The following is a 23,549-nucleotide window of genomic DNA, read 5'->3' as shown; positions in this document are numbered from 1 at the left end:
GTGTGCAGCTACATGTGTGCTGTCCATTTCGACAGCCACTGAACATGTGAGTATGGCTAATGTCATCAGGAAACTGAATTTTAAATGTTGTTAATAATTTCAATATAAATGATTCCATGTGGACAATGATGGGTCATTTTTCTTCATGAAATAAAAAGGGAATAGTGTTTAGGCAGTGTGAAGGTAGTGTTTGGTAAAATATTGATAGTATAGAGAGAAAGTCATAAGGTAAATTTTATCTGTATGTAGTGATAAGCTAGTCAATAAGAGATTTGGCAGATTCTGGCCTCATGTCCTGCATTAGTTACTGCCTAGTAGTTTTTATTTGAAATACGCATTTCTATAGTAGTTGGTGTGGGTCTGTGTATGGATTCCCACCACAATCAATAGCTTCTATAGCTCCTAACGAACCGCACATATAGACCTTGTGAGTGTAAAGTCTGAGTGGTGCTTTGTGAAAACTTCAGGAATTTCCAGATGTATCAGAATGCATGTTTATCTTGGCCTTCATCAGGGTAGTGTTGGCAGTAAGCTGTGACAAAAGGCCATAGTTTATGTTATTATGTTATGCCAACTCTCCGAGAAGAAAACCTAAAAAGGGAAATAGAGACAGTAAAAGTTTATGTAATTAATGGCATTTTCAAACAGGGAGGGATATTTGAGGACATGTGTTAAGTCTTATTTTATAGATGATGACACTTATTTATGGATGATGTATATGAAACACCATTATCTGATATGTGTATGTGTCTTATATAACTCATGTGTTTATCACTAAGTGCCTGTTCTTTTAATAATAAAGCTGAGTCTGGATCTGGGTCTTGTCACCCCCACTCTGTGATTGTTCTTGTACAGTGTACTTCTCTGATGTATCTGGATGCTATCATTGTATAGAAAGCAAATATGTTCTTAAAGCACAGCTGGGTACGTGGTTTATAATGTAGGTGTAAATTATATTTCTTAGTTGCCAAATAGTGCAAAACTTTCATTTGTTTCTGACTTAAGACTGAGTTGTTAAGCAGTAATGTTATTTTACCATGATTGTGAGTGAATTGACATTTAAATATATATTATAAACCATGTAATAGTCTTCCTTGGTATTTCTTTAAACATTTCCTAGGGAAACTAGAGTACACATAATGTGACTTTTTGGAAAGAGAATATATTTTATATATTCTAACTAAAGCTCTCTCTCTTTTAGCTTCCTGTCAGAAGCCATATGTTGCCCTTATTGATGGGATCACAATGGGCGGGGTAAGTGGACTTTTTGTTATTTTCATTGTATGAATGAGTTGTATTAAAATAAGGTAATGATTATTTCATAACAAATGAGACAATGAATGTAATACAATACAGCTCATTGGAACATATATTTATTTCAGTTTCAGATCCTGGAAGATTTGGGCTATAAAATGTATTGGAGCCAAAAGAATATTTCATGTTCTTAATTATGCTGTAATCTATTTTAACCTTTGTAGTTATCAAACTCTCTTAAGCCACAGAAACTGATTGTACCTTAAAAAACTTGTGTGTGTGTGTGTGTGTGTGTGTGTGTGTGCGCGCGCGCACGCGCGCGTGCGCGCGCGTTTGTGCACACGGTGTAGGGTGTAAAATACGAGACTATGCTGGCATGCATGTGCCATGGTTCATGGATGGAGGGCAGAAGACAGCCTTGTTTGTCAGCCTTCACCTTCTACTGTCTTTGATCCAGGCCTCTTGTTATTTTCTGCTGTGTGTGTCGGGCTGCTTGGTCTGCAGACTTCAGAGATTCTCCTGGTTTTGCGCCCACCTCCTCTTAGGAACCCTGGGTTGTAGACACCTGGCTTTATGTAGGTTCTGGGGATTCATACACAGATTCTCATGCCTGTATGTCAAGTGCTATACCCACTGAGCCCTCCTCGCAACTCTGGTTGCACCGTTTTATTTACACTGAAACGTTTTCCCCTCTTTTGCAGTAAACTCGAGACTGTATGCACATAAGCAAATGTTCTACCACTAAACTTCATCCTTAGCCCTTGTTTTTTGAGGCAGGGCTTTCTATATAGCTCAGGCCAGCTACGCACTTGTCATGTGGCCTAGGATAGCCTTGAGTTCAAGATGTTCCTGCCTCTACATCCCAAGTGCTGGCTGGGATTACAGGCACACACCATCATTCCTCTATAGCCCCCTTTCCTACTTATACATCAACAGAATGCTTCCAGTAGCGTTGGGACAAAAACCTTCAGCAGCAGGGAGATGGGTCACTCAATCATTTCTGCCCTATAACATTTCACATTTGTGGAAGTGCTGTAATTTTTTCTCCCTTGAGACATGGTCTTGCCCTGCAGCTTAGGTAGTCTTCTGCCTTCCAAGTGCCGGATTGCAGGTATATGCCACCAGACCCGGTTTGGCGTTTCTTTAAAACCGTGTTCTGTTCAGTTGACAAATGTGTACTTGGTGTCTCTGCTATTAAGAAGACGACCAAGATGTGCTTTGAACAACTTGCTGTGAAGCTGGAGGAAACACGAAGTAATTACAGAACACGTGACAGATTGTCTGGTATTGACTGTAACAATTCTAGGCTTCACAGAGTGAGGGTCAGAAAGAACCTGCAGGGCAGAGAAGGGGCTGCCTGGAGAAGTCAGTGAACTGGACTGACCTGGACAGGTAGTGTGGGTAAGGGAAGGCAACCTGAAAAACCCGTCTTTTTATGTGTGGGGAGAGGAGTGAGTGTGTGCCGTGGTGAGCCTGGGAGGTCAGAGGACAGCGCGTGGGAATCCGTTCTCTCCTTCCACCACGTGGGTCCGGGCACTGAGGTCAGGTCCTCAGACTTTGCTGACCAAGGCCTTCACCCAGTGAGGTTTTGCCTAGCCTAGAAAGCAACTTCTTTTGTGACTCACTGAAATAGTGGCTGACAGCTCAGACAAAGGAGATTCACAAGACAGAAGCATGACAAGTCCATGTAATAAAAGTCGTACCTGACAGGGACTTTTGAAAGGAAGACTTGAAAACCTGTGACAAACTGCTTTTCTATTTAGCTTTGATACAGAATGCACAGTTGTAGAAAATGATCCTTGAACAGAAGGTATGTGAGCCAGTGAGAGGAGACCGGGTGGGGTGGGGGAGTGAGGTCTGTCTAAGCAGGTTCTTCTTGCCTGGCTATGTGGCATCCTCTCTGGCTGAGGCAGGACTCTCCATCAGGTGGAATGATACTGTGCTCTCAGGAGAGGTAGACTACAGAACAGACCTCCTTATCAGCTGTCTTCGTTGCTGTGAGTAGACACCATGACTACAGCAACTCTTTGTTTGTTTGTTTGTTTGAGACAGGGTTTCTCTGTGTAACAGTCCTGACTGTCCTGGAACTCACTTTGTAGACAGGCTGGCCTCAAACTCACAGAGATCCACCTGCCTCTGTCTCCCCAGTGCTGGGATTAAAGGCGTGCACCACCTCGCCCAGCCATAGCAACTCTTATAAGGAAACATTTAATTGGGGGCTTGCTTACAGTTTAGTCCATTGTCATCATGGCAGGAAGCATGGTGGCATGCAGACAGACATGGTGCTGGAGAGGAGCTGAGAGTTGTACATCTGGATCTGCAGGCAGCAGGAAAAGAACTCCTCGCTGGTGCTGTCCGTGAGCAGAACTTCCATAGGTTTTCACTACACAGCCCTGGCTGGCTTTCAGTTTGCTGTGCTACCCAGACTGCCTGTGGAATGATCATTGGGGTTCCATGTATGAGCCAGTGTTGGCTACACTGTTAAAATTTCTTTTAAAAGGCAGTAAAGCAGCCGGGGCGGGCAGTGCACATCTTTAATCCCAGCCCTTGGGAGGCAAAGGTAGGCAGATCTCTGTGAGTTTAAAGCTGTCCTCGTCTACAGAGTGAGTTTCAGGACAGCCAAGGCTACACAGAGAAACCCTGTCTTGAAAAACAAAACAAAAGCAAAACAAAAAGTCAGTAAAGCTTTAAATTCTTAAAAACCTTTGTATGTGTAGTTGTTTTGTCTGCTTGTATGTCACGTGCATGCCTAGTCCCATGGGGGCCAGAAGGGGGCAGCAGATCACCTGGAGATGGAGTTGCAGTTGCTTACCAGCCACCATATGGGTACTGAATATGGAACCCAGGTTTATGAGACAAGGATGTAGCTGAAGTTTTCTCCAGTCCTGCCTGGCCCACAGTCAGGACAAATCTCTCTCACCTGCCTGTCCTCCAGCCGCTTAGACCCAACCGAGTAAACACACAGAGACTTATATTGCTTACACACTGTATGGCCACAGCAGGCTTCTTGTTATCTAGTTCTTCTATCTTAAATTAACCCATGTCTATTAGTCTATAAGTTGCCATATGGCTCGTGGCTTACCAGCATCTTACATGTTGGTACTCATGGCAGCGTCTGGCAGCGTCTCCTGACTCTGCCTTCCTGTTCCCAGAATTCTCTTCTCTGCTTGTCCCATCTATACTTTCTGCCTGGCTACTGGCCAACCAGCACTTTATTTATACAGAGCAATATCCACAGCACAAGGACTTGCCTATGTATCCCTGACCACCTGGAACTGGCTGTGCAGATCTGGCCAACTTCAACAGGCTGTGATCCTCCTGCCTCTGCCTTTAGAGGACTAGAATCACAGGAGTGTGTCACCATGCCCACATAGACCTATGCATTTTAAAATCCCTTTCTTGATAATTTCAGTGTGAAAGTCAAGTTAAGAACCGCCTAAGTTAGTACATGGTGCTGTGTCACCTGTGGGTCTCTTTCTAAATTCCTCGGACAGTGGTTCCCACACCTTAGCTTATATCAGAGTCACTTGGAGGGCTGGTCATATGCAGTCCAGCCTTTGCCCTTTCCAGGTTAGCCAGTCTAGGATGTGGCCCTAGGAATTGCCTTTAGATATTAGTGATGCTGAGGATGGAGGTCTTCCTGTCGACTCCAAAAGCATTTTCCTAAGTTAGATTTAGGCTTAGTGGTAAGGTTGTGTTTTGTTAGTCTGTTACGTGGGATCTCAGAGGACAGTGACAGTCTTCAGCCAGTGACCTTGCTTATTTAATTTTACCAACCCAGCCTAAAACTGAGAAGAATTTCTGGCAATTAAGACTTAAGAAGTATGTATGGTTAGTAAATTGTTTCTTTGTTTTGATTTTGGTCAATAATTTTTTTCTTTCTTTCTTTCTTTTTTTTTTTTGGTTTTTCGAGACAGGGTTTCTCTGTGTAGTTTTGCGCCTTTCCTGGAACTCACTTGGTAGTCCAGGCTGGCCTCGAACTCACAGAGATCCACCTGGCTCTGCCTCCCGAGTGCTGGGATTAAAGGCGTGCGCCACCACCGCCCGGCTTCTTTTTTTTTTTTTTTTAAATATCATCTGTATTTACCTTTTAAATACAGATACCATGACTGGGCACTCTATCTCCAGTCACAAGCCTTGATGTGTCACAAGACATAGGGAAGCTTAGGGTTTTATCCTTGGTACTGTACTTTGGACAATGTGGGGAATTTCTGTCAAGTTGTTTCAGCTTGTGTTCTTACTTCAAAGACCAGTACATGCAGAGTTAACTACAGGGGATAAAAGTTTTAAAAAGTGGATTCTAGAATATGAAACTCAAGCCATTTAACAATTTTTTTTCCTTATAAAAATGAAGATATAAGCCAGGCTCAGTGGCGCATACCTTTAATCCCAGCACTCAGGAGGCAGTGCCAGGCGGATCTCTGTGAGTTCGAGGCCAGCCTGGTCTACAGAGTGAGATCCAGGACAGGCACCAAAACTACACAGAGAAACCCTGCCTTGAAAACAACAACAGCTACAACAACAACAGCAGCAAAAAAGATATATATGAGAACACTTCAGTTACTAAAGATTCCAGCTTGACCGCTAAATACTTCAAATAGCAAAGTTAATAATAAGTTATGTCACTTACAACAAATGTTCTTCCAACCTGTTGAAACAAGCCCATAGTATCACAGTACCACAAGTAGGAAGAAATTTTATCTTCCCTATTTTTCATACCACCAAAATAAACAAAAAATCTTGAAAAATATATTATCGGAGTGAAGAAAGATAAGCATCGAACACGTGGTCCTTCTGGTGGAGCTTAGTCTACTTCCATGCACGACATGTCGTCACCTCCCCCGGGTGGCATGTCTTCAGTTACAGAGCACTGGTATCGACCACACTTGATCATCCTGTAGATCCTGTTTGCGTGTGTCTGTGGATCTTCCAGACTGAAGCCGGAAAGCAGGAGCACCGCAAGGCGACCTGAGCCTTCGCAGACCTTTCCTCTCAGGGTTTGTCGACAGGTGTCTCTGCTGCCATGTAACCCATCGTTGATTGTCTCTGAGGCTGAGCTCTCTTGATTCTCTCCGTGTTTGCTGTCCGCCCGTCTGTCCTTGTCACGATACAGTACGGCAATGTCCCCAAGCAGTTTGATACACCCACCTTTTCAACCTTTCTTCCCCAGGAGATCTTCCATAGTTTTGCAGAGGTTTTTAAACTTTGTCCTTCTCTCTTCCTGTTTCTTCTTCTCTTCACCTTCTGGAAGTTTCAGTCCTCCTTTGGTACCTGGCACTAGGGTCTTGCCCTCCGATTCCTTCAGCTGTGGCTCACTGTACTCATCACTGGGCTCCATCACACAGATCACTTGTAAGCCATACTGTCAGACATGCTCCACTAAGGCCCAGTTAGCAACTCTCAGCTGTCATAAAATGGATGTGCTTCTGGTTTTCCTTCGTTCTGGAGCAGCAGTACTGAGAGAAACCACCTCATCCCAGAAGATGTGCAGCATCGCATCAGCTCTGGAAGCTTCTTCCGATTTGGAGTCTTCATGAATTCCAAGCTTTATATTTTTGAGAACTGCTCATAAAATTTTTTGTAGTTCTCTTTATCTTCTGCTAGTTCAGTGAATAGTTCTAAGAATTCTTGACCCAATTCTTTCTGATAACTTTCAAAATTCTGCTTTGCTGCAACATCTCATGGGAAATATTTAGGGGGAAATTCCAGGAATCCAGCACCCCTCCAATAAACTTCAGTTTAAGAATTTGAACAGTCCACAGGGTGGCGCTGTATAGCTTGATCTCTTCACACACACACACACACACACACACACCTCTCTTTCTCTCTCACTCTTTGCTGTAGGAAGTATTTTTTCCCCAGTATGGAAAATGACAGTTTCACTGTGGTGTTATCCACCATGAAGAGTAATACAGCCTATTGGCTAAATTCCATTATGTTTTAGATTTCTGAAATTCTGTCATTTAATATTTTAGGTACAATAAAGTAAAATTAGGTGTTACTAAAATGTTCTTCATACATTTGACCAAATAATGTATAAAAGTGTTGTTTTTCTGGTATTCATGAAAAGAAACATGCCGGGCGGTAGTGGCACACGCCTTTAATCCCAGCACTCGGGAAGCAGAGCCAGGCGGATCTCTATGAGTTCGAGGCCAGCCTGGGCTACCAAGTGAGTTCCAGGAAAGGTGCAAAGCTACACAAAGAAACCCTGTCTCGAAAAATCAAAAAAAAAAAGAAAAAGAAACATTTATGAATAGATGCCTGAAATAAAAGTTCATACTTTTTCTGAAAACATTTAAAATCTTTGTTTTGCTCTTTCAACTTCCAACATCACATTTTTCTCAAGTATTATGTAACAGGAAGACAATTTGCTTAGGAATTAAAATTCAAACAAATATGAAAAGAAGGAAATCCTTAAGTCTGAGTTCTAAAAGGTACCTGTTATCCTTTTTAAAATTGTTGCTGTCTATTAATCCATGGCTGTTAGAGTCAGCAACTGTAACTCTACCAGAGTGGTTAGACCGCAAGAGCCACAGCTGGAGGGAATTCTGTTCCCTCAGGTAGTGACTCTTTCAAAGCTGTGAAGAGAACTTAACTAAATCTCTGTCCCTCTAAAGAACTCAAGATTCAAAGGTTAAAGTGGAATTCTGCTCTTCAGAAAGGCTGAATAGCAAGTAGCTCACCTTCCCTGTGGTGGTATTGTGTTCCCCGAAATATTGTGCAATGTGCTAATAAACTTATCTGGGGTCAGAGAACAGAACAGCCACAATATTAAACATAGAGGATAGGCATTGGTAGCACACGCCTTTAATCCTAGCATTCCAGAGGCAGAGATCTACCTGGATCTCTGTGTGTTCAAGGATGGTGACTCACACCTTTAATCCCAGATAGTGAGCCTTTAATCCCAGGGAGTGATGGCAGCAAGCAGAAAGGTATATAAGGCATGAAGACCAGAAACTAGAGCTGGTTAAGCTTTTAGGCTTTTGAGCAGCAGTTCAGCTGAGATCAATTTGGACAAGGGCACAGGAGTTTCCAGTCTGAGGAAACAGGATCAGCTGAGGAATTGGCAAGGAGGCTGTGGCTTGTTCTGCTTCTCTGATCTTCTAGCATTCACCACAGTACCCAGCTTCAGGTTTGATTTTATTAACAAGACCTTTTAGATTCGTGCAACACTTCCCTCCTAGCTCACATCCTCCAAAAAGCCCTCATGCTTCTCCTCGCCCCTCCTTAAAAACCCTTCTCCACCTGGCTCCTCCCTACCACTTCCTGTCAGCTAGTTGCTGACTCAGCCTTCTGACCGCAGGTGAATTTTATTTAATCAAACACATCTTTGCATCATTAAACAAATGTTCCAGAGCATAAACAAAAGCAACACACTTTGAAATAATATCCTACATTTCCCCCTTTTTGTCTAAACAAAAAAAGAAAGGTTTTAACTTTAACATAATAAGACTGTACACAATAAGAACAATTATCAAGTAAAGATTACATTCACAGTGTTAATGAATTCCAGTTCATTTCTGTCTGTCAAATTAAAAGAAAATATTTCATTATTTATCCTATGAATCTAAAGTTTTATACCTAATTTACTTTCTATCATAACTAAGCAAAACTGCAACTATAACTATTTAGTCTTCAACTCCATCAAAGACCCCAGAAGGGTAATATTATTTGAGTAAATAAAAATGCATTGCAAGCTCTAGAAATGACAGAGACATCTGATTGCCTGGACAGTCACCCAATGTTCCTTCTGCAACCTTGGGGCATCCATCTTCAACCTACAGGCCCATAGTATCTGGCAGACTTCTCAGTGAAGCAGGAAATTTGAAGGACTGTCCTGCCTTGTTTTCAAAAAGGTCATCAGTTGCTTTTCTCTGTGTCCTGCAGAATAACTGACAGACTCTTCTGTGAAGCAGGAACAGTTTTTTCCTGTGTGTCCTGCATGCCCAGTCTGCACAGCACATTGTCAGCAGTCAAAGGCAAGAACAGTTTCTTTGCCCAGTGGCTAACCTTGCCACAATGAAAGCAAACTCCATAAGGAGTTTCTTCAATGCCCATCATCTTCTCTGAAGTAAATTGATGCTGCCAGGAGCAGATGTGTCTCATTGTCATGAAAAACTTTAAATTAACAAAACAATTTAAAAATATTTTATAGGTCTTTGAAGTATTTGAAGACCATCTATTTAAAATATAGCTATTCTACCTAGAAAACATACCTAACATAGCTACAGATTTGATTGTTATAAATGACTAACTACTGACCTATGTTTCTTGATTGTCCTGTATAATTTATATATATTTGCATAATTTCCTTCCTTGTCAATACCAGTAACAATTAATAAACAACCCCCATAAATGATGACAAGTGTCCATAACCCACCAAATGACCAAATACCATTCTCCCCACCTCTTAGGAATGTGGGCGTTGTCCCCAAAGTTACTTCCTGTTGTCTAGGGGCGATGATACCCTGAAAAAACTGAAATGTTGGCCAATGGCATTATTGTGATCCAGGTAGAATCGTTGTTGTGGAGTCCCATCTTCCTTTTGGAGACTTCAGATATCACTGTTAAGAAAATGTGTTGCTCATTGTGGAAAACTTAAACATTATTAATATCAAAATGGAAAGTTTAAAAATTAAGATAATAATATACCTAAAGAAAAGTTTTAAAGAGTCAAAATAAATTTTAGGGGAAAGAAATTTGTGACAACAGTAGTCCCTAGATTTTGGTTTTCTTCTGTCCTATACCAAGTGGCTCTCCTGATATGAGACAGAGACTCTGAATTTTCTTTTAACAACATGCTTCGGTTTAAAGAAAGAGAGAGCCATACTCCAACTCCAGAGGCAACTTTGCTTTGTAATTGAGTTGGGACATCAAATATTTTGAGAGATAAAGAGATTATACCCTGTAGAAAGTAATTATACCATTATACTAGATTGGTTTTTTTCTTGGTAATATTTTCTGGACAGTTCTCCCTTCTTCTTTAGATGTCTATCTGTCCAAAGGTCCTTGAAGTCTAATTTGGTGAGTTTTTTCTTTTGACATGTTAAATTGCCTACTCAGTTGATGGACTATCACTTCTGATCAATAGGTCTCTCCTGTTCGAATTGAATTTTATTAATTTTGATGGTATCCATAGCTTTTCTCATTCTGTGGAAACAAAAGCAAAACCCCTTCCCCAATGTAGCACATATCCTGGTTTCCATTCTGAGGTCAGCATCTTTAGAGATACAGGCTGATTTAATTCTGTAGTTTTTTTTCTATTGTCCAATGTCTCTCTGCAGCTGTCATTCCTTTCTCATTAGCATTTAGAAAATTTAAAGTTAATATAGTATTATGCAATCTATCTCTGGGGGGCTCGTTTACTCCCTTCTGTTTATTAATCATTTCTTTTAAAGTTAGATTTGACCTTTCTACAACTGCTTGTCCTGTGGGGTTGTGTGGTATACCTGTAATATGCTTCATGTTATAATATGCAAAAAACTGTTTCATTTTACTAGAGACATATGCTGGAGGATTGTCAGTCTTAATTTGTACAGGTATTCCCATAATGGCCATGACTTCTAATAGTATGCTTACAGAATCAGCCTTTTCAGAACTCAAAGCAGTAGCCCATTGAAATCCTGAATATGTGTCTATGGTGTGGTGTATGTATTTTAGTTTTCCAAATTCTGCAAAATGAAACATCCATTTGCCAAATTTCATTTCTTTGAGTACCTTTTTGGGTTACTTCCTACAGGTAGTGGAGTTTGGTTATATAAGGAACAAGTAAGACATTTCCTTGTAATTTCTTTGGCTTGTAGCCAAGTGATAGAAAAATCCTTTTTTAAACCATTGCTATTGACATGGTTTTTTTTTTTTTTTTTTTGAAACTCTGAGGTGTCCAGCACATTTTCTATTAATAGCTGATCAATTTCATAATTACATTTTGCTAGAGGGCTTGGCAGACCTGTATGAGAGCTGATACGTGTTATATATATGGAATGATTCCTATTCCTGACTCTTTCTTGGGGCCAATATCAGCTGTATTTCTGATCCATTCTTCTATGGGTGCTAATCTTGCCCTTAAAGGCCTAATCACCCTTTTATATTCTGCATTAGCATTTTCAAAAGCCAAAGATTCAATTAATATTTGTCTAGTGTCTGGATCAGATATCAGTCTATTTACAGCTGATGTTAATCTGTGTAAAAATTCAGTGAAAGCTTCTTTCCGGCCTTGCATAATTTTAGTAAATGATTCAGTCCTCTTTCTCATGTGCACACATTTTTCTCCTGTCTGTCTTTTGTTATAGAGATGCCAACTGAGAACTTAGAAGGGTTACTATATAATCAAAAATGAAAAATTAAGTTTCCAAACCTATTTCAGGAAGGTTTTGTTACTGAGTTTTAGGATAAAAGTATAGGCCAGTGTGTGTGTGAAGGGCAAGGGAAGGGAGTAGTCATGGGACACACCAGGAGGGCCAGAGCTGGTCAATGACCCCAGAACCGTCTTCTAGGGGCTGACACTGGACAGGAGAGGGCATCAAAGACAGAGGCTGGAGGTGATGTGGTTGGGTTCCGCATAGCTAACAGAGCAGGCTTCTAGGTGGGGCCAGAAGTCTGGTTGATCACAAACTCAGTTCTGGTCCTCCAGGGAGTTCTGGGTAAGTTACTATGGCTCTGGCTCCCACAAAATCATTGGTCTTTGTTCTTGGGTCAGCCTCGGTTTCCAACAAGATGTGACTGCCGCCAGTTGGAGTCCACCCCATTGTGGGATGTCTGCTCTGCCAGGCCCAATGCTGCATTTGTCAGAGTCCTGGTCCCTTGTGTCAGTCTGTGCTGTCCTTGGAATCCAGGCAGCAGGGAGAGAGTAACTCAGGAAGAAGAAGCACTGAGTGGTGGCACACCTTCAGTCCCGGCACTGGGAGGCAGAAGCAGGCGGATCTCTGTGAGTGAGTTAGAGGCCAACCTGGTTTACTAAGTGAGTTCCAGGACAGCCAGGGCAACACAGAGAAACCCTGTCATAGGGGGGAAAGTAGAATAGAGCTGGAGTAGGCAGAATTGCTTTGTCGAGGCTGGCGACTGAGTTATTCTTTGGTGTGTTCTGATTAACTGAGCCTTGGGAACTGCAGTAGAAACACTGAGCATGACCTTAGGACATGTTAGAACAGGACCCAGGCCACCCACGGGAGTCTTGACTCTGCTCAGTTAAGGCTAAGCTACTGAGGTCACGTGAGACATGTCCTGTTCTATGAAGAGAATGAACAGTCCTAAAGATCCATCTGTGTGTTACAAAGGTCTGTTAGCTGTAATAACCGCCTTTTTCAGTTTTAACAAGTATTCTGTTTTTGCTGTTACTGACAGTGGAGAAGGTGACATGTTAGAATCCCTTTTGTATTATAATAAAGAGCTGAATTTTTCTTAACATCATTTAGTAGAAACTGAGGATTTAATGGAACATGAAAAAAACGAAATGATTTTCTTAACTAAATTGAAGGTTTTTTTTGAGAAACTTTTAAATTCTGTCTCGTTTGCTACAATTCTTCCCACTCTCTGAATTTTTAAATCACCAGTTTTTTTTTCTTTCCAATCATTTTAAAACTTCAAGAAAAGAACCAAGCCCTCTTTAAGACTGAAATCTTAATCTTGTGTGCTCTGGCTCACTGTGATGTTCTTTGCCATGTGATGACCCAGCAAGAAGGACCAGATGAGGCTCTTCAGTCTTGGACATGCTACTCTTTGAGGGATGAGGTCTTTTTCTTTATACATGGAAAATTACCTATATATGGAAGTATTCATATATGTGTGTTTGATTACTGGAATAGTAACTGCAGGAACAGGAAAACTCTTGATTTCTAAGTGTGCACACTATACTTTTTTTGCATTAATTTTTATTCATGCTCATGACTGGATCGTAATATCCATGTGTGGATGAATAACTTCTTTTCCTTGATCAAGTTTCCCACTTGGGGAATCTTATCTAGTTAAGATTTCCTCTGTCTTAGAGTTAAGATTGTCCTTAGTTGCAAGGTTCTTCTAGAAAGTTTTCAGGTCCCTGCCCCCGTGCATTTGTGGGGATCAGACTCAGAGCCTCGTGCATGCTGTTGGAGTAGTCTCCTGAGCCGTGACCTCAGCCTTCATTATTCATAAGTAAGCATGAGTCAATTTTCAGGATGTAATGCATATTTTTCATATATATTGCATATATCTACAAGTTAATTTTCAAGATGTCATGCATATTCTTTCACATATATTACATATATCCATGTTAATTTTCAAGATGTCATGCGTCTTTTCACATGTGTCTCACCTTAGGTAGTCTGCCCATGCATGTCTGTCTGTCTTGGTAGAGCTGTTTGTCCTTTGCCTTTCTCTACCCCATCCCAAGGATATTCATTTCATTGCCAAGAACATGGCTTTCCTGCTTCCCTCCTCACCCACTTTATTTAAGGCTTTCTTTGAGTATGAGCATTTCTGGAAGCTGTTAGACACTTGCAGATTCCCAGCTCTGTGAGTTATTCTCTTTTTCCCTTGGCCATCTCCTATGGTTGCACTAGTTAGATGTTTGTTTCATTCTGTTTGTAGTTGTGAAAGCACCCTGGGTTCAAGGCCAAGTGGGAGCCTCCTGTCCTCCTAGGCTATGTCTTCCTTGCTCTATTCCCACCCACCGTGTTGGTTTGGTGATTTGTGATTTAGATAGTTCTTTTGTTTTAGAATCATAGAACCGGCCGGGCGGTGGTGGCGCACGCCTTTAATCCCAGCACTCGGGAGGCAGAGCCAGGCGGATCTCTGTGAGTTCGAGGCCAGCCTGGACTACCAAGTGAGTTCCAGGAAAGGCACAAAGCTACACAGAAAAACCCTGTCTCGAAAAACCAAAAAAAAAAAAAAAAAAAAAAAAAAAAGAATCATAGAACCTTCACAGACCGGAGTGGGGGAGGTAGTTCCTTTTGTCTACAAAGTAAACGCCTTCAAAGGATATGTGATCATGGGAAGTTTGAAACTAACTAGAGCCTCAGTATGACTTTAGCTGTATTCAAGATTGCTCTCAACTATTTCCCAAGCAGCCAAATATATTGATGTCTATTAGTGCTAGAGACTGGTTAGAGGATAAGATAGTGAACAAGTCAGACACGTTTTCTTTCCTTACAGAGTTCTCTGGTGAGTCAAGCAAGTGCAGAGTATCTGATAATCCATGAGAGTAGCACCTCTGCAGTGCGCATGTGCGGGTAGTTTAGTGATTAGATGCAGTGGGGATGCATATGGAGGAAGTCATTTTGGACCCAAGATTCAGAAATGGAGAGTTTGCCTGAGAAGAGCCAGTCAGGAGAGAAGAATGCAGTGTGTGGTACAGTCACATCAGTCTTTGCCGAAATACTGAGGGACAGTGTGTGAGTGAGGAGAAAATGACTTATGTGAAAAGGCGAGAGAGGGAGCGTGCTGCAGGAAGTTCATTGGACCTGCATCTGGAATGTGCAGCAGGTAGGAGTTAAATACTGAAGCCAGAGAGGTGAGAAGCCAGATCATCCTCCTACATAAAGATGCTGAATAATTTATCCTGGCATCAATCTGGAGAGCCGCTTAAGTGCTCAGCAGGGGCTTGACTAGAACATATTTACATTTGAGAGAGAGAGAGAGAGAGAGAGAGAGAGAGAGAGAGAGAGAGAGAGAGAGAGAGAGAGAGAGAGAGCGCTCTTAGGAAAAGAATAGACTGGCAGGGAGTGGGGTTGAAGGCAAAGAGATTATTTAGAGAGCTATTTTAGGGATTCAGGTGAAATGATATGAGGGGGTACAGGTAATTAACGGAGAGCAGGCAATGGGGTAAATTTAAGAGAATAGTTTAGGAGATGTAATGAAACTTGACATGAGATGTATGTGGAAGATAGCAGGGCAAGGATGGCATCCAGGTTTCTAGTCAGGGCCATGGTTAGATGAGGGCACTGTTTGCTCAGAGATGGGAGGAAGATTGGGTATGAAGTGGTAGGGAGGGCAAAGGGAACTAGTTTGCATTTGGAGCTTCATTGAGAGATGCCAGGAAGTACCCAGTGGGGGTACTTAGTCTGAACTAGCGTGTCTTATTGAATATGCAGGTATGAAATTTGGGTTGCTGCATAGGCAGTAGTGTAACTTTGAGATGCAGATACAGTGTGTGCCTGTGTAATGTGAATTAGCTCACAAGTGACTGGTAATGGGAGATGGTATTAGGATAGTGCAGAAATCCATTTGGTTCATATGCAGGATTTTGTTGTTGCTGTTTTTGCTAGACAAGGGGTGGATAGAGCATTGAGATTGTCAGCTAACAGGAATCCTTAGTTCATTTGTGTTATGAACAGGAATTGCTTTGTCTGTTTTTTAAGAAAATTGAAAACAAAATGTCTTTTCTAGGGACATCTTCCCTTGATGACCAGTCCCCAGTCCACACAGCTGGGGTGTTTCATGGTGGCCTCCTTGGCTCATAGCGAGACCCCCTGTGCTATCTTGGCTCCCTGGGTTACATTTTTGCCCAGATTAAAGCAGTGTCCTTTCTGCTTTACTTCTGTGCACATTAATCACCTACTGTGACCATCTTGGTTTGTGTGGAGCACCCTGACTGGGGGCTCTAAACTGTGACCCCAGTATCATTTACAGTTTTCATCAGCACTAACATTTCAAAGTTGCTTAGGTTCTGAGCAGACTGTGGATCTCTGTGAGTTCAAGGCCAGGCTGGTCTACAGGACAGCCAGGACTGTCACACAGAGAAACCCTGTCTCAACGCCCCCCCACCCAAAAAAAATTAGTTAATGCAGTAAAAATGGAAGGCTTTAAGACCTTTCTTGTATAGCAGAGAAGCACCTCCTTTAAACCGTTAAAATTAATGGTTAAATAAAATACAACATTAAGCTTTAGAAGTTTTTTGTTTACAAGACAGGGTCTTGGTATTCCAGGCAGGTCTCAAGCTCTATGGAGCTGAGGATGACCTTGAATTCTGAGCCCCCTGCCTTTGCCTCCCAGGTGCTAAGATTACAAGTTTGTGCCACTGTACTTGGTTTTGTGCAGTGCTTAAGACTGAACCCAGGGCTTTGTGCATGCCCCCCCCATACCCCTCCCCCATACTCCTCTCACATACCCCTCCCTGTTCCCCTCAAAGTCATGGCCTTTTCTTATTGCATGCTTGCACGCGCGCGCACACACACACACACACACACACACACACACACACACACACACACCCCTAAATCTAACCCGCTCAGTCTGTGTGTCATTTTTTTATGCATGTTTCCAAGGCTGACCATTTGGTGTTGGGTAACCAATTGGTGTGCTCTTCTCTGTGGAAGACTGTTTCTCCCACTTTTAGCATTCCTAAGTTGCCTGTAGTTATTTGTGTAGGGTTGAGTCTCTTAGGTTTTTCCATGTCCACTTTGGCATGTCCACTGATGCTGTCCTTATTCAGCGCACGTTTGGGCAGTCATGTGGCTGAGGCTTTAGGCCTGTAGCTTCTGATGTTGCTAGGAGACAATCTCACCGCAAACTCCCTGATCCTCTGGCTCCTACCGACTTTTTGACCCTTCAATCACCTGCTTCTTTCCAAGTGTCTGCTTTGTTCTGGGATGTACTGGCCGTGACCTTCTCAGGTTCTGCTCTCTACCCCTAATTTCAGTCTTTACTTAGCTGCCATGCGATCTTCAACTCGAATTTCAGATGACCTTTAAACTTACTTGCCTGTCACCACCCCACAGCTGACCACTGTGTTTTAGTTTAAATACCTCAATACTAACTTAGATCCCTTACACCCTTTGCTGCTCAGGTTGGTCTAGGTTGATTGCTCCCTGGGCCACTGTTCAGCCACTCCTGGCAAGGGAGGAAAGTCCTTAGGCAGAAGCCTTTTCTTCTAGCTCATCCTCATTTCAAAATTACATGTCTACTTGAATGTGTATGTGTTTGTGTGTGTCTATGTGTGTCTATGTATATGTGTGTGCATATACATACACACACACGCACACACTTTACTGTGTGACAGGAAAGCCGAAGGAAGGGGGATTATTAGCGAGAAGAAAGGGGACCAACAAAGGGGGTGGTGGATGGAGGTGTCTTAGGGTTTCTCTTGCTGTGACGAAACACCAGGACCAAAAAGCAAGCTAGGGAGGAAAGGGTTTCTTTGGTTCACACTTCCACGTTGTAGTCCATCACTGAAGCAGGACAGGAACTCAAACAGGGGCAGGAACCTGGAGGCAGGAGCTGATGCAGAGGCCATGGAGGGGTGATGCTTGCTCCTCATGGCTTGCTCAGCCTGCTTTCTTACAGAACCCAGGACCACCAGCCCGGGATGGCCCCACCCACCATGGGCTGCACTCTTCCCCACCATCACTGATTAAGAAAATGCCTTACAGCAGGATCTTATGGAGGCATTTTCTCAATTGAGGTTCCCTCCTTTCGAATAACTCTAGTTCATGTGTCAAGTTATAGACTAGCCAGCACAGAGGTATAATGAAGTAAATATCATTGAGATAATGATCTTTGTATGAAATGCCATAATGAAACCCATTATTTAGTAATGCAAGCTAATTTTTTAAAATATACATGATCAATTGAAGGCATAGAAGGTTAACCCTTTAGAGGAATGGTCTGAAGCTGTGGCTGATGGATAAGGACAGGAAGAAGAGAAGGAGGGAACTCACACACGGGGTAGCTCGGCTGGAGTGCCTAGCTCCTTGCAGGCCATGGGATGGGGTTTTAAAAATATATACTGCTGTATGTCATATATGTGTTTATATCACATGTGTGATACATGGGGAAACTTGAAGGTTTTTACAATCACTGTGTCTTTTGGAAGAAAACGATAGGACTTAGGTTGAAAATTGTGCTCAGAATTTAGCTTGATATGTAAATAATAATGGCCATAATTATGTGCTGTCTGTGGAACTTTAATAGGTAAAAGAGGAGGGCAATAATTGGATAGATGAGAGCTGAGGAAGGGTCTATGAGTTGAGAACTGGAGACATCTGTGCCCTGGGCTCACAAACTCTGTGCTAATTAGCTACTGATTGCCTGACATTTCCTTTAAATTCATAGTAGCGCATTCCTGAACAGTTCCGAGTTCTCAGTTACAGTATGACAGCCAAAAGCAGAGACTCAAATGGAAGATTATCAATATAACATGTCTTATTTTTATCAGAATCGTAAGATCTCACCGTAGTCTTGAAGTATATAGATGTTCTGACTTGGGCAATGTTGTCAGTTGACCGTGTCCTAGCATGGTGTCCAGAACAAACACATTTGCCTACACAGAGCAAACCTAGTAAAACTTACAGGTGTTGACCACAAAGGACATAGGTGCTGACTCGAGGCTGTCATTGATTGACATGTTTATGGCCATGATCATTACATTTTAAGCTTAATGTACAGTATAAGAAAATACTTGTATGTTCAAGTGTTTTCTTAGTGAGATCCTTAAAGGGTTAATAATTTACAAATGTGTGAAGAGGCAAAACATATGAAGAAACTTAGAAAATCATAATGAAAATTAAGAGAATCAGTTAGGGAACCCTATTTAGCTAACACAGCACAAAGAGCCTGCCATTGTTCTGAGTTACATACTCACTGGTTAAAATGAGAATGGGAATATGAAATGGTGAATAACATGGACGGAGCGGAGCACACAGAGCGGAGGTACAGTGATAGCAGTCAGCACACACAGTGATGGTGGGTCTTCACATACGCTTCTGTCCCAGCGTTTGCTGTGCTCAGTGCTCGCTCTTTTCAGTGCAACTCTCCAAATGAGACGAACCTTCAACCAAACCTTTTAGTAGCCAATCTGGACACATTTTATGGGTCTCATTAAATGCTGCATGGGAAGATAATGATGTGGCTAATTTTATTTGACGAAATAGGTTAAGTAAAGAAATGTGTTAAATACTCTTTTCAAAATTACTGAAATTTTCCATAGTAACTTGATTGCGCTTTTATGGTTATTAGTGCCAATAATAAACAGTACTCGGCCTCTGTGGAGAGTAGGTGTCCTGTAATGCTGGGGAGGCCGAGAGCACAGTTCAGGTTGCTAAGGGAAACTGCCTACTTAGAGCAGGCCAGCCTCACCTGTCAGAGATGCCTGTGCCTTTGCGTCCAGCAAATTCATCGGGACTTGTGAGGTTTGGGGCTGAGACAAACGGCTGTGGAATATAAAGACAGTGCACACTTACTTGTTTTGTAATATTCGTGTGTTAATCTTTCAATTTCTACCACATACTAAGGCATTTTCCCCCCTTATTTCCCTAGGGAGTTGGTGTTTCAGTTCATGGACGATTCCGAGTGGCTACGGAAAGGTCCCTCTTTGCAATGCCAGAAACGGGAATAGGTAAAAACACCAGAAAGGTTTTGTCATTACTTTTGAATCACATTCCTTCACTATATTTCAGATATTTTATACCTATGCACATGGAGCCAAAGGACTCTATGTGAGACACAACAACGAAAGAACTTAAAATGACCAGGGACTCTCAGTTAGCTCAGTAATTACATTATCTGAAGATATTAGTACCCCTTAGTACCCCGGAGTTAACGTTTCCAAAATTTGAGAGCCTCATAGGTCAGCATTCCTGTTTGGTGCTGAAGAGAGTCACTCCCGCAGGGTGTGTGGAAAGGGCTCCTGTCTTCACCGTTGTGTCTGGTAGATGTCTGTGCTGCTGGCCTATATCACCTTCTTGGTTGCTGTTGCCTTACGGTACTCTGGAAATCAGGTAGCGGTAACCACCCAGCTTTACCCCACCCCAAGTGGTTTTGGTTATAAAGACCATTTGTATTTCTGTATAAAATTTACTTTGTAAATTGCAACAAAAATGCCTTCTGTTGTGTTTGGCAAGTCTACCATCTTATCAGTTTAGGCAAAATTGGCTTCTTTCATGGTTGTGCTGTATGTGTTTGTGTGTATGATGGTGTGTGTCTGGCCTGTGCATGTGGAGGCCAGGGGTGTCTTTCTCTGTTTCTCTCCACCTTATTTTTGAGACAGGGTCACTCATTGAATCTGAAGCTGGCCCATGTAACTAGACTGTTTGGCAACAAGCCTCGTGGATCCTCTTATGCAATTTCTTAGCACTGGAATTTCTGGCATGTGCCACTACACCCAGCTCTCTTCAGGGTATCTAACTCTCCTCATGCTTGCGTGGCAGACACTTCACTGAGTCAATCATCTCTTCCGCCCAAGAACTGACGTCTTAGTAAGATGGTGTCTTTAGAACAAGTCAGTTTTTCAGTTTTAATTTTCCAAAGTTTTATAGTTCTCATAGTTCTCAGTGTGTAGGTCTTACACATATTTTACCAGAATTGTGTCCATTTCCTATTGCTTGATATTGTAGATAATGTTTTTCATTTTTGGTTGAAAACATTTTCAGACAATATATTTTGATCATGTTTTTTCCCTACCCCAGCTCCTCCCAGCATTCTTACCACCTAATTTTATGTTCTATCTCTCTTCCCTTCAAAAGAGAAAAAAAAAGAAACAAAAATGAAAACAAAACAAAACAAACAAACAAAAAACAAGCAGCAATCCATCCACACAAAACCCCAAAACCCAAAATCAAAACAAACAGGTAAAAGGCCAGTAAGAAAAAAAAAATGCTAAAACAGAGGAAAATACAACACAAAAATGCCACTGAATTCATTCTCTGATGGCCAGCCACTCCTGACATGGGCCTGCCCTGGAGTGTGGTTGATGTTCCTAGTGACACTCCTTTGGAGAAAGCTGATGTCCCCTGTCCTAGCAGGTCTCAGTCGCAGATGGCTTTTGGTTAGGGCTGTGTTCACATGCCTCTCTCAGAGCGGAGACCCCATGTAGCTTGATCCTATGCAGTCTTGTGCATGTTGTTGTAGCCTCTGAGTTCGTATGTGCATCTGTCCTGTTAGGTCTGCAAGACAGTCTTTCCTTGGAGTCACCCACCACCCTTGCCTATCTTTCTGCCTCCTCTTCCTTACAGATCCTTGAGCCTTGAGGGAGAGGTATTTGATAAAGACATCCCATTCAGGACTGAATGCTCCACAGACTCTCTCACGCTGCACACTGTCCTCTTCCTTGGGAGGCCCTCTCCTCTTCTCTCTTTACTAGGTACCTAACCTCTGTGGCCATTCAGATTGTAGTCCAGATGTAGAAAGCTTAAAAGCTAACATCTACATATAAGAGAAAACAGTGTTTGTCTCTTTGGCTCTGGGTTACCTCACACAGAATGATTTTTTCCTAGCTCCATTGTGTAAATGTACCACAGTTTCATGATCTGTTCATCAGCTGATGGACATTTAGGTATTTACAGGTTCTGGCTATTATGCATAGAGCAGAGCAACTGTCCTTGTGGTATAACGGAGAGTCCTTTGGGTTTATTGTATAACTGGATCTTGAGGTAGATCGACTCCCATCTTCCTAAGGAACCCACACTGATTTTCATAGTGATTGTGCAAGGTTGCACTCCCACCAGCAGTGAGTGCTCCCCTTCCCACATCCTTGCCAGCATGAACTGTCGTTTGTTTTATTGATCTTGGTTATTCTGACTGGTGTAAGATGGAGTCTCAAAGTAGTTTTAAGATGCATTTTACTAGTGGCTAAGGATGTTGAACATTGGAACATTTCTCTAAGTGTTTCTCAGCCATTTGTGTTCCGCCTTTCGACAACTCTGTGCTTAGTTTGGCACCTTATTATTTTAATTGGGTTGTTTGTTTTATTGATGTTCAGATTTTTTGCTTTGTTTTTTGTTTTTAGTTCTTTATATATTCTAGATACTAACCCTCTATCAGATATATAAAAGATAAAGTTTTTTCCCCATTCTGTAGGCTGATAGTTTGTCTGAATGATGGTGTCCTTTGCCATACAGAAGCTTTTGAATTTCAGGAGGTCCTATTTATTAATTGTTGATCTTAGTGCCTCTGCTATCCGTGTCCTATTCAGAAAATCATTTCTGGTGCCAATGAGTTCAAGCTATTCTCCACTTTCTCTTGTATCAGATTCAGGGTATCTGGTCTTATGTTGAGGTCCTGGATCTGTTTGGATTTTAGTTTTGTGCAGAGTAATAGTGATCAATTTTCATTTTTTTTTACCTGCAGCCATCCAGTTTGACCAGCATCATTTGCTGAAGATGCTGCCTTTTCTCTGATGTGTATTTTTTACTTCTTTGTTAAAAATCAGGTGTCTGTAGTTATGTGGACCTAAGTCTTCAATTCAGTTCCATTGATCAACATGTCTGTTTTTATGCCAATACCAGGCTGTTTTTATTACTATAGTTCTGTGATACAGCTTGAAATCTGGGGTAGTGATACATCCAGCAGTTCTTTTATTATTCAGGATTGTTTTCGCTAATCCTGGTTTTTGTGTTTCCATATGAAGTTAAGATTTTTTTTTAATTTTTATAAATTAAAAAAATTTTTATTTTGGAATTTTGATGGGGATTGCATTAAATCTATAGATTGTTTTTGGTAGGATGGCCATATTTACTATGTTAATCCTACTGATCCATGAGTGTTAGGAGCTCTTTCTATCTTTTGATATTCTCTTCAGTGCTAAAGTTTTTATTGTACAAGAGTTTCACTTGCTTGGTTAGCGTTATCCCGAGATATTTTTCGGTTTGAGGCCATTGTGAAAGGTACTCTTTCCTTCATTTCTTCTTTCTCAGTGTGTTTGTTGTTTGTATATGGGAAGTCTACTCATTTGTGTGTGTTAATTTTGTGTCCTGCTATTTTGCTAAAAGTGTTTAATCAGCTATAGAAGTTCTCCTGATGGAGTTTTTAGCATCCTTATGTATCCAGTCTTACCACCTGCAAATAAAGATACCTTGACGACTTCTTTTCCAAATTGTGTCCCCTTGATCTGCGTCATTTTGTTGCTCTAGCCAAGACTTCCAGTTCTATTGAGAGGGTGGACAACCTTGTCTCACTCCTCATTCTAATGGAAATGCTCCCCATGTAAGTTGATGTTGGCTGTGGGCTTGACGTAAGTGACCTTTATTAGTAGGTGTGGCCCATGTATCGCTAGTCTCTCAATCCTGCATCTCTGGGATAAAGACAAGTTGATCATGATAGATGTTTGCTTGGATTTGGTTTGGGAGTATTTTACTAAGAAATTTCGCATTTATATTCATAAGAGATATTGGTCTATATACTTTTTTTTAGGTCTTTGTGTCATTTAGGTATTAGGATATTGGTGGCTTCATAAAAAGAACTAGAAAGTGAACCTTCTGTTTCTATTTTGTGGAATAATTTGAAGAATATTGGTGCTAATTCTTCTTTGAGGGACTAGTATAATTCTGTGCTGAATCCATCTGGCACTTGGTTTTGTTGTTGCTGGGAGATTTAATTATTGCTTTTAT

At 41.6% G+C, this 23,549-nt stretch overlaps 1 protein-coding gene across 4 annotated transcripts in view; it reads left to right on the top strand.

Annotated features, from left to right (window-relative positions):
- Nucleotides 1–23,549, top strand: part of Hibch (3-hydroxyisobutyryl-CoA hydrolase) — a 69,726-nt gene that overhangs the window by 27,024 nt on the left and 19,153 nt on the right. For all 4 annotated transcript variants that reach the window (XM_052749401.1, XM_052749402.1, XM_052749400.1 and 1 more), the window contains exons 6-7: nucleotides 1,202–1,254; nucleotides 19,483–19,561. In XM_052749401.1, the coding sequence (XP_052605361.1) occupies nucleotides 1,202–1,254; nucleotides 19,483–19,561 (132 nt within the window). The remainder of the gene's footprint in view (nucleotides 1–1,201; nucleotides 1,255–19,482; nucleotides 19,562–23,549) is intronic.

The sequence above is a fragment of the Peromyscus californicus genome, unplaced genomic scaffold, assembly GCF_007827085.1.
Source record: "Peromyscus californicus insignis strain IS unplaced genomic scaffold, ASM782708v3 Scaffold_21__1_contigs__length_65335640, whole genome shotgun sequence".
Lineage (NCBI taxonomy): Eukaryota > Metazoa > Chordata > Mammalia > Rodentia > Cricetidae > Peromyscus > Peromyscus californicus.
Note: the sequence above shows the minus strand (reverse complement) of the source record. Positions and strands in the feature narration are given on the sequence as shown.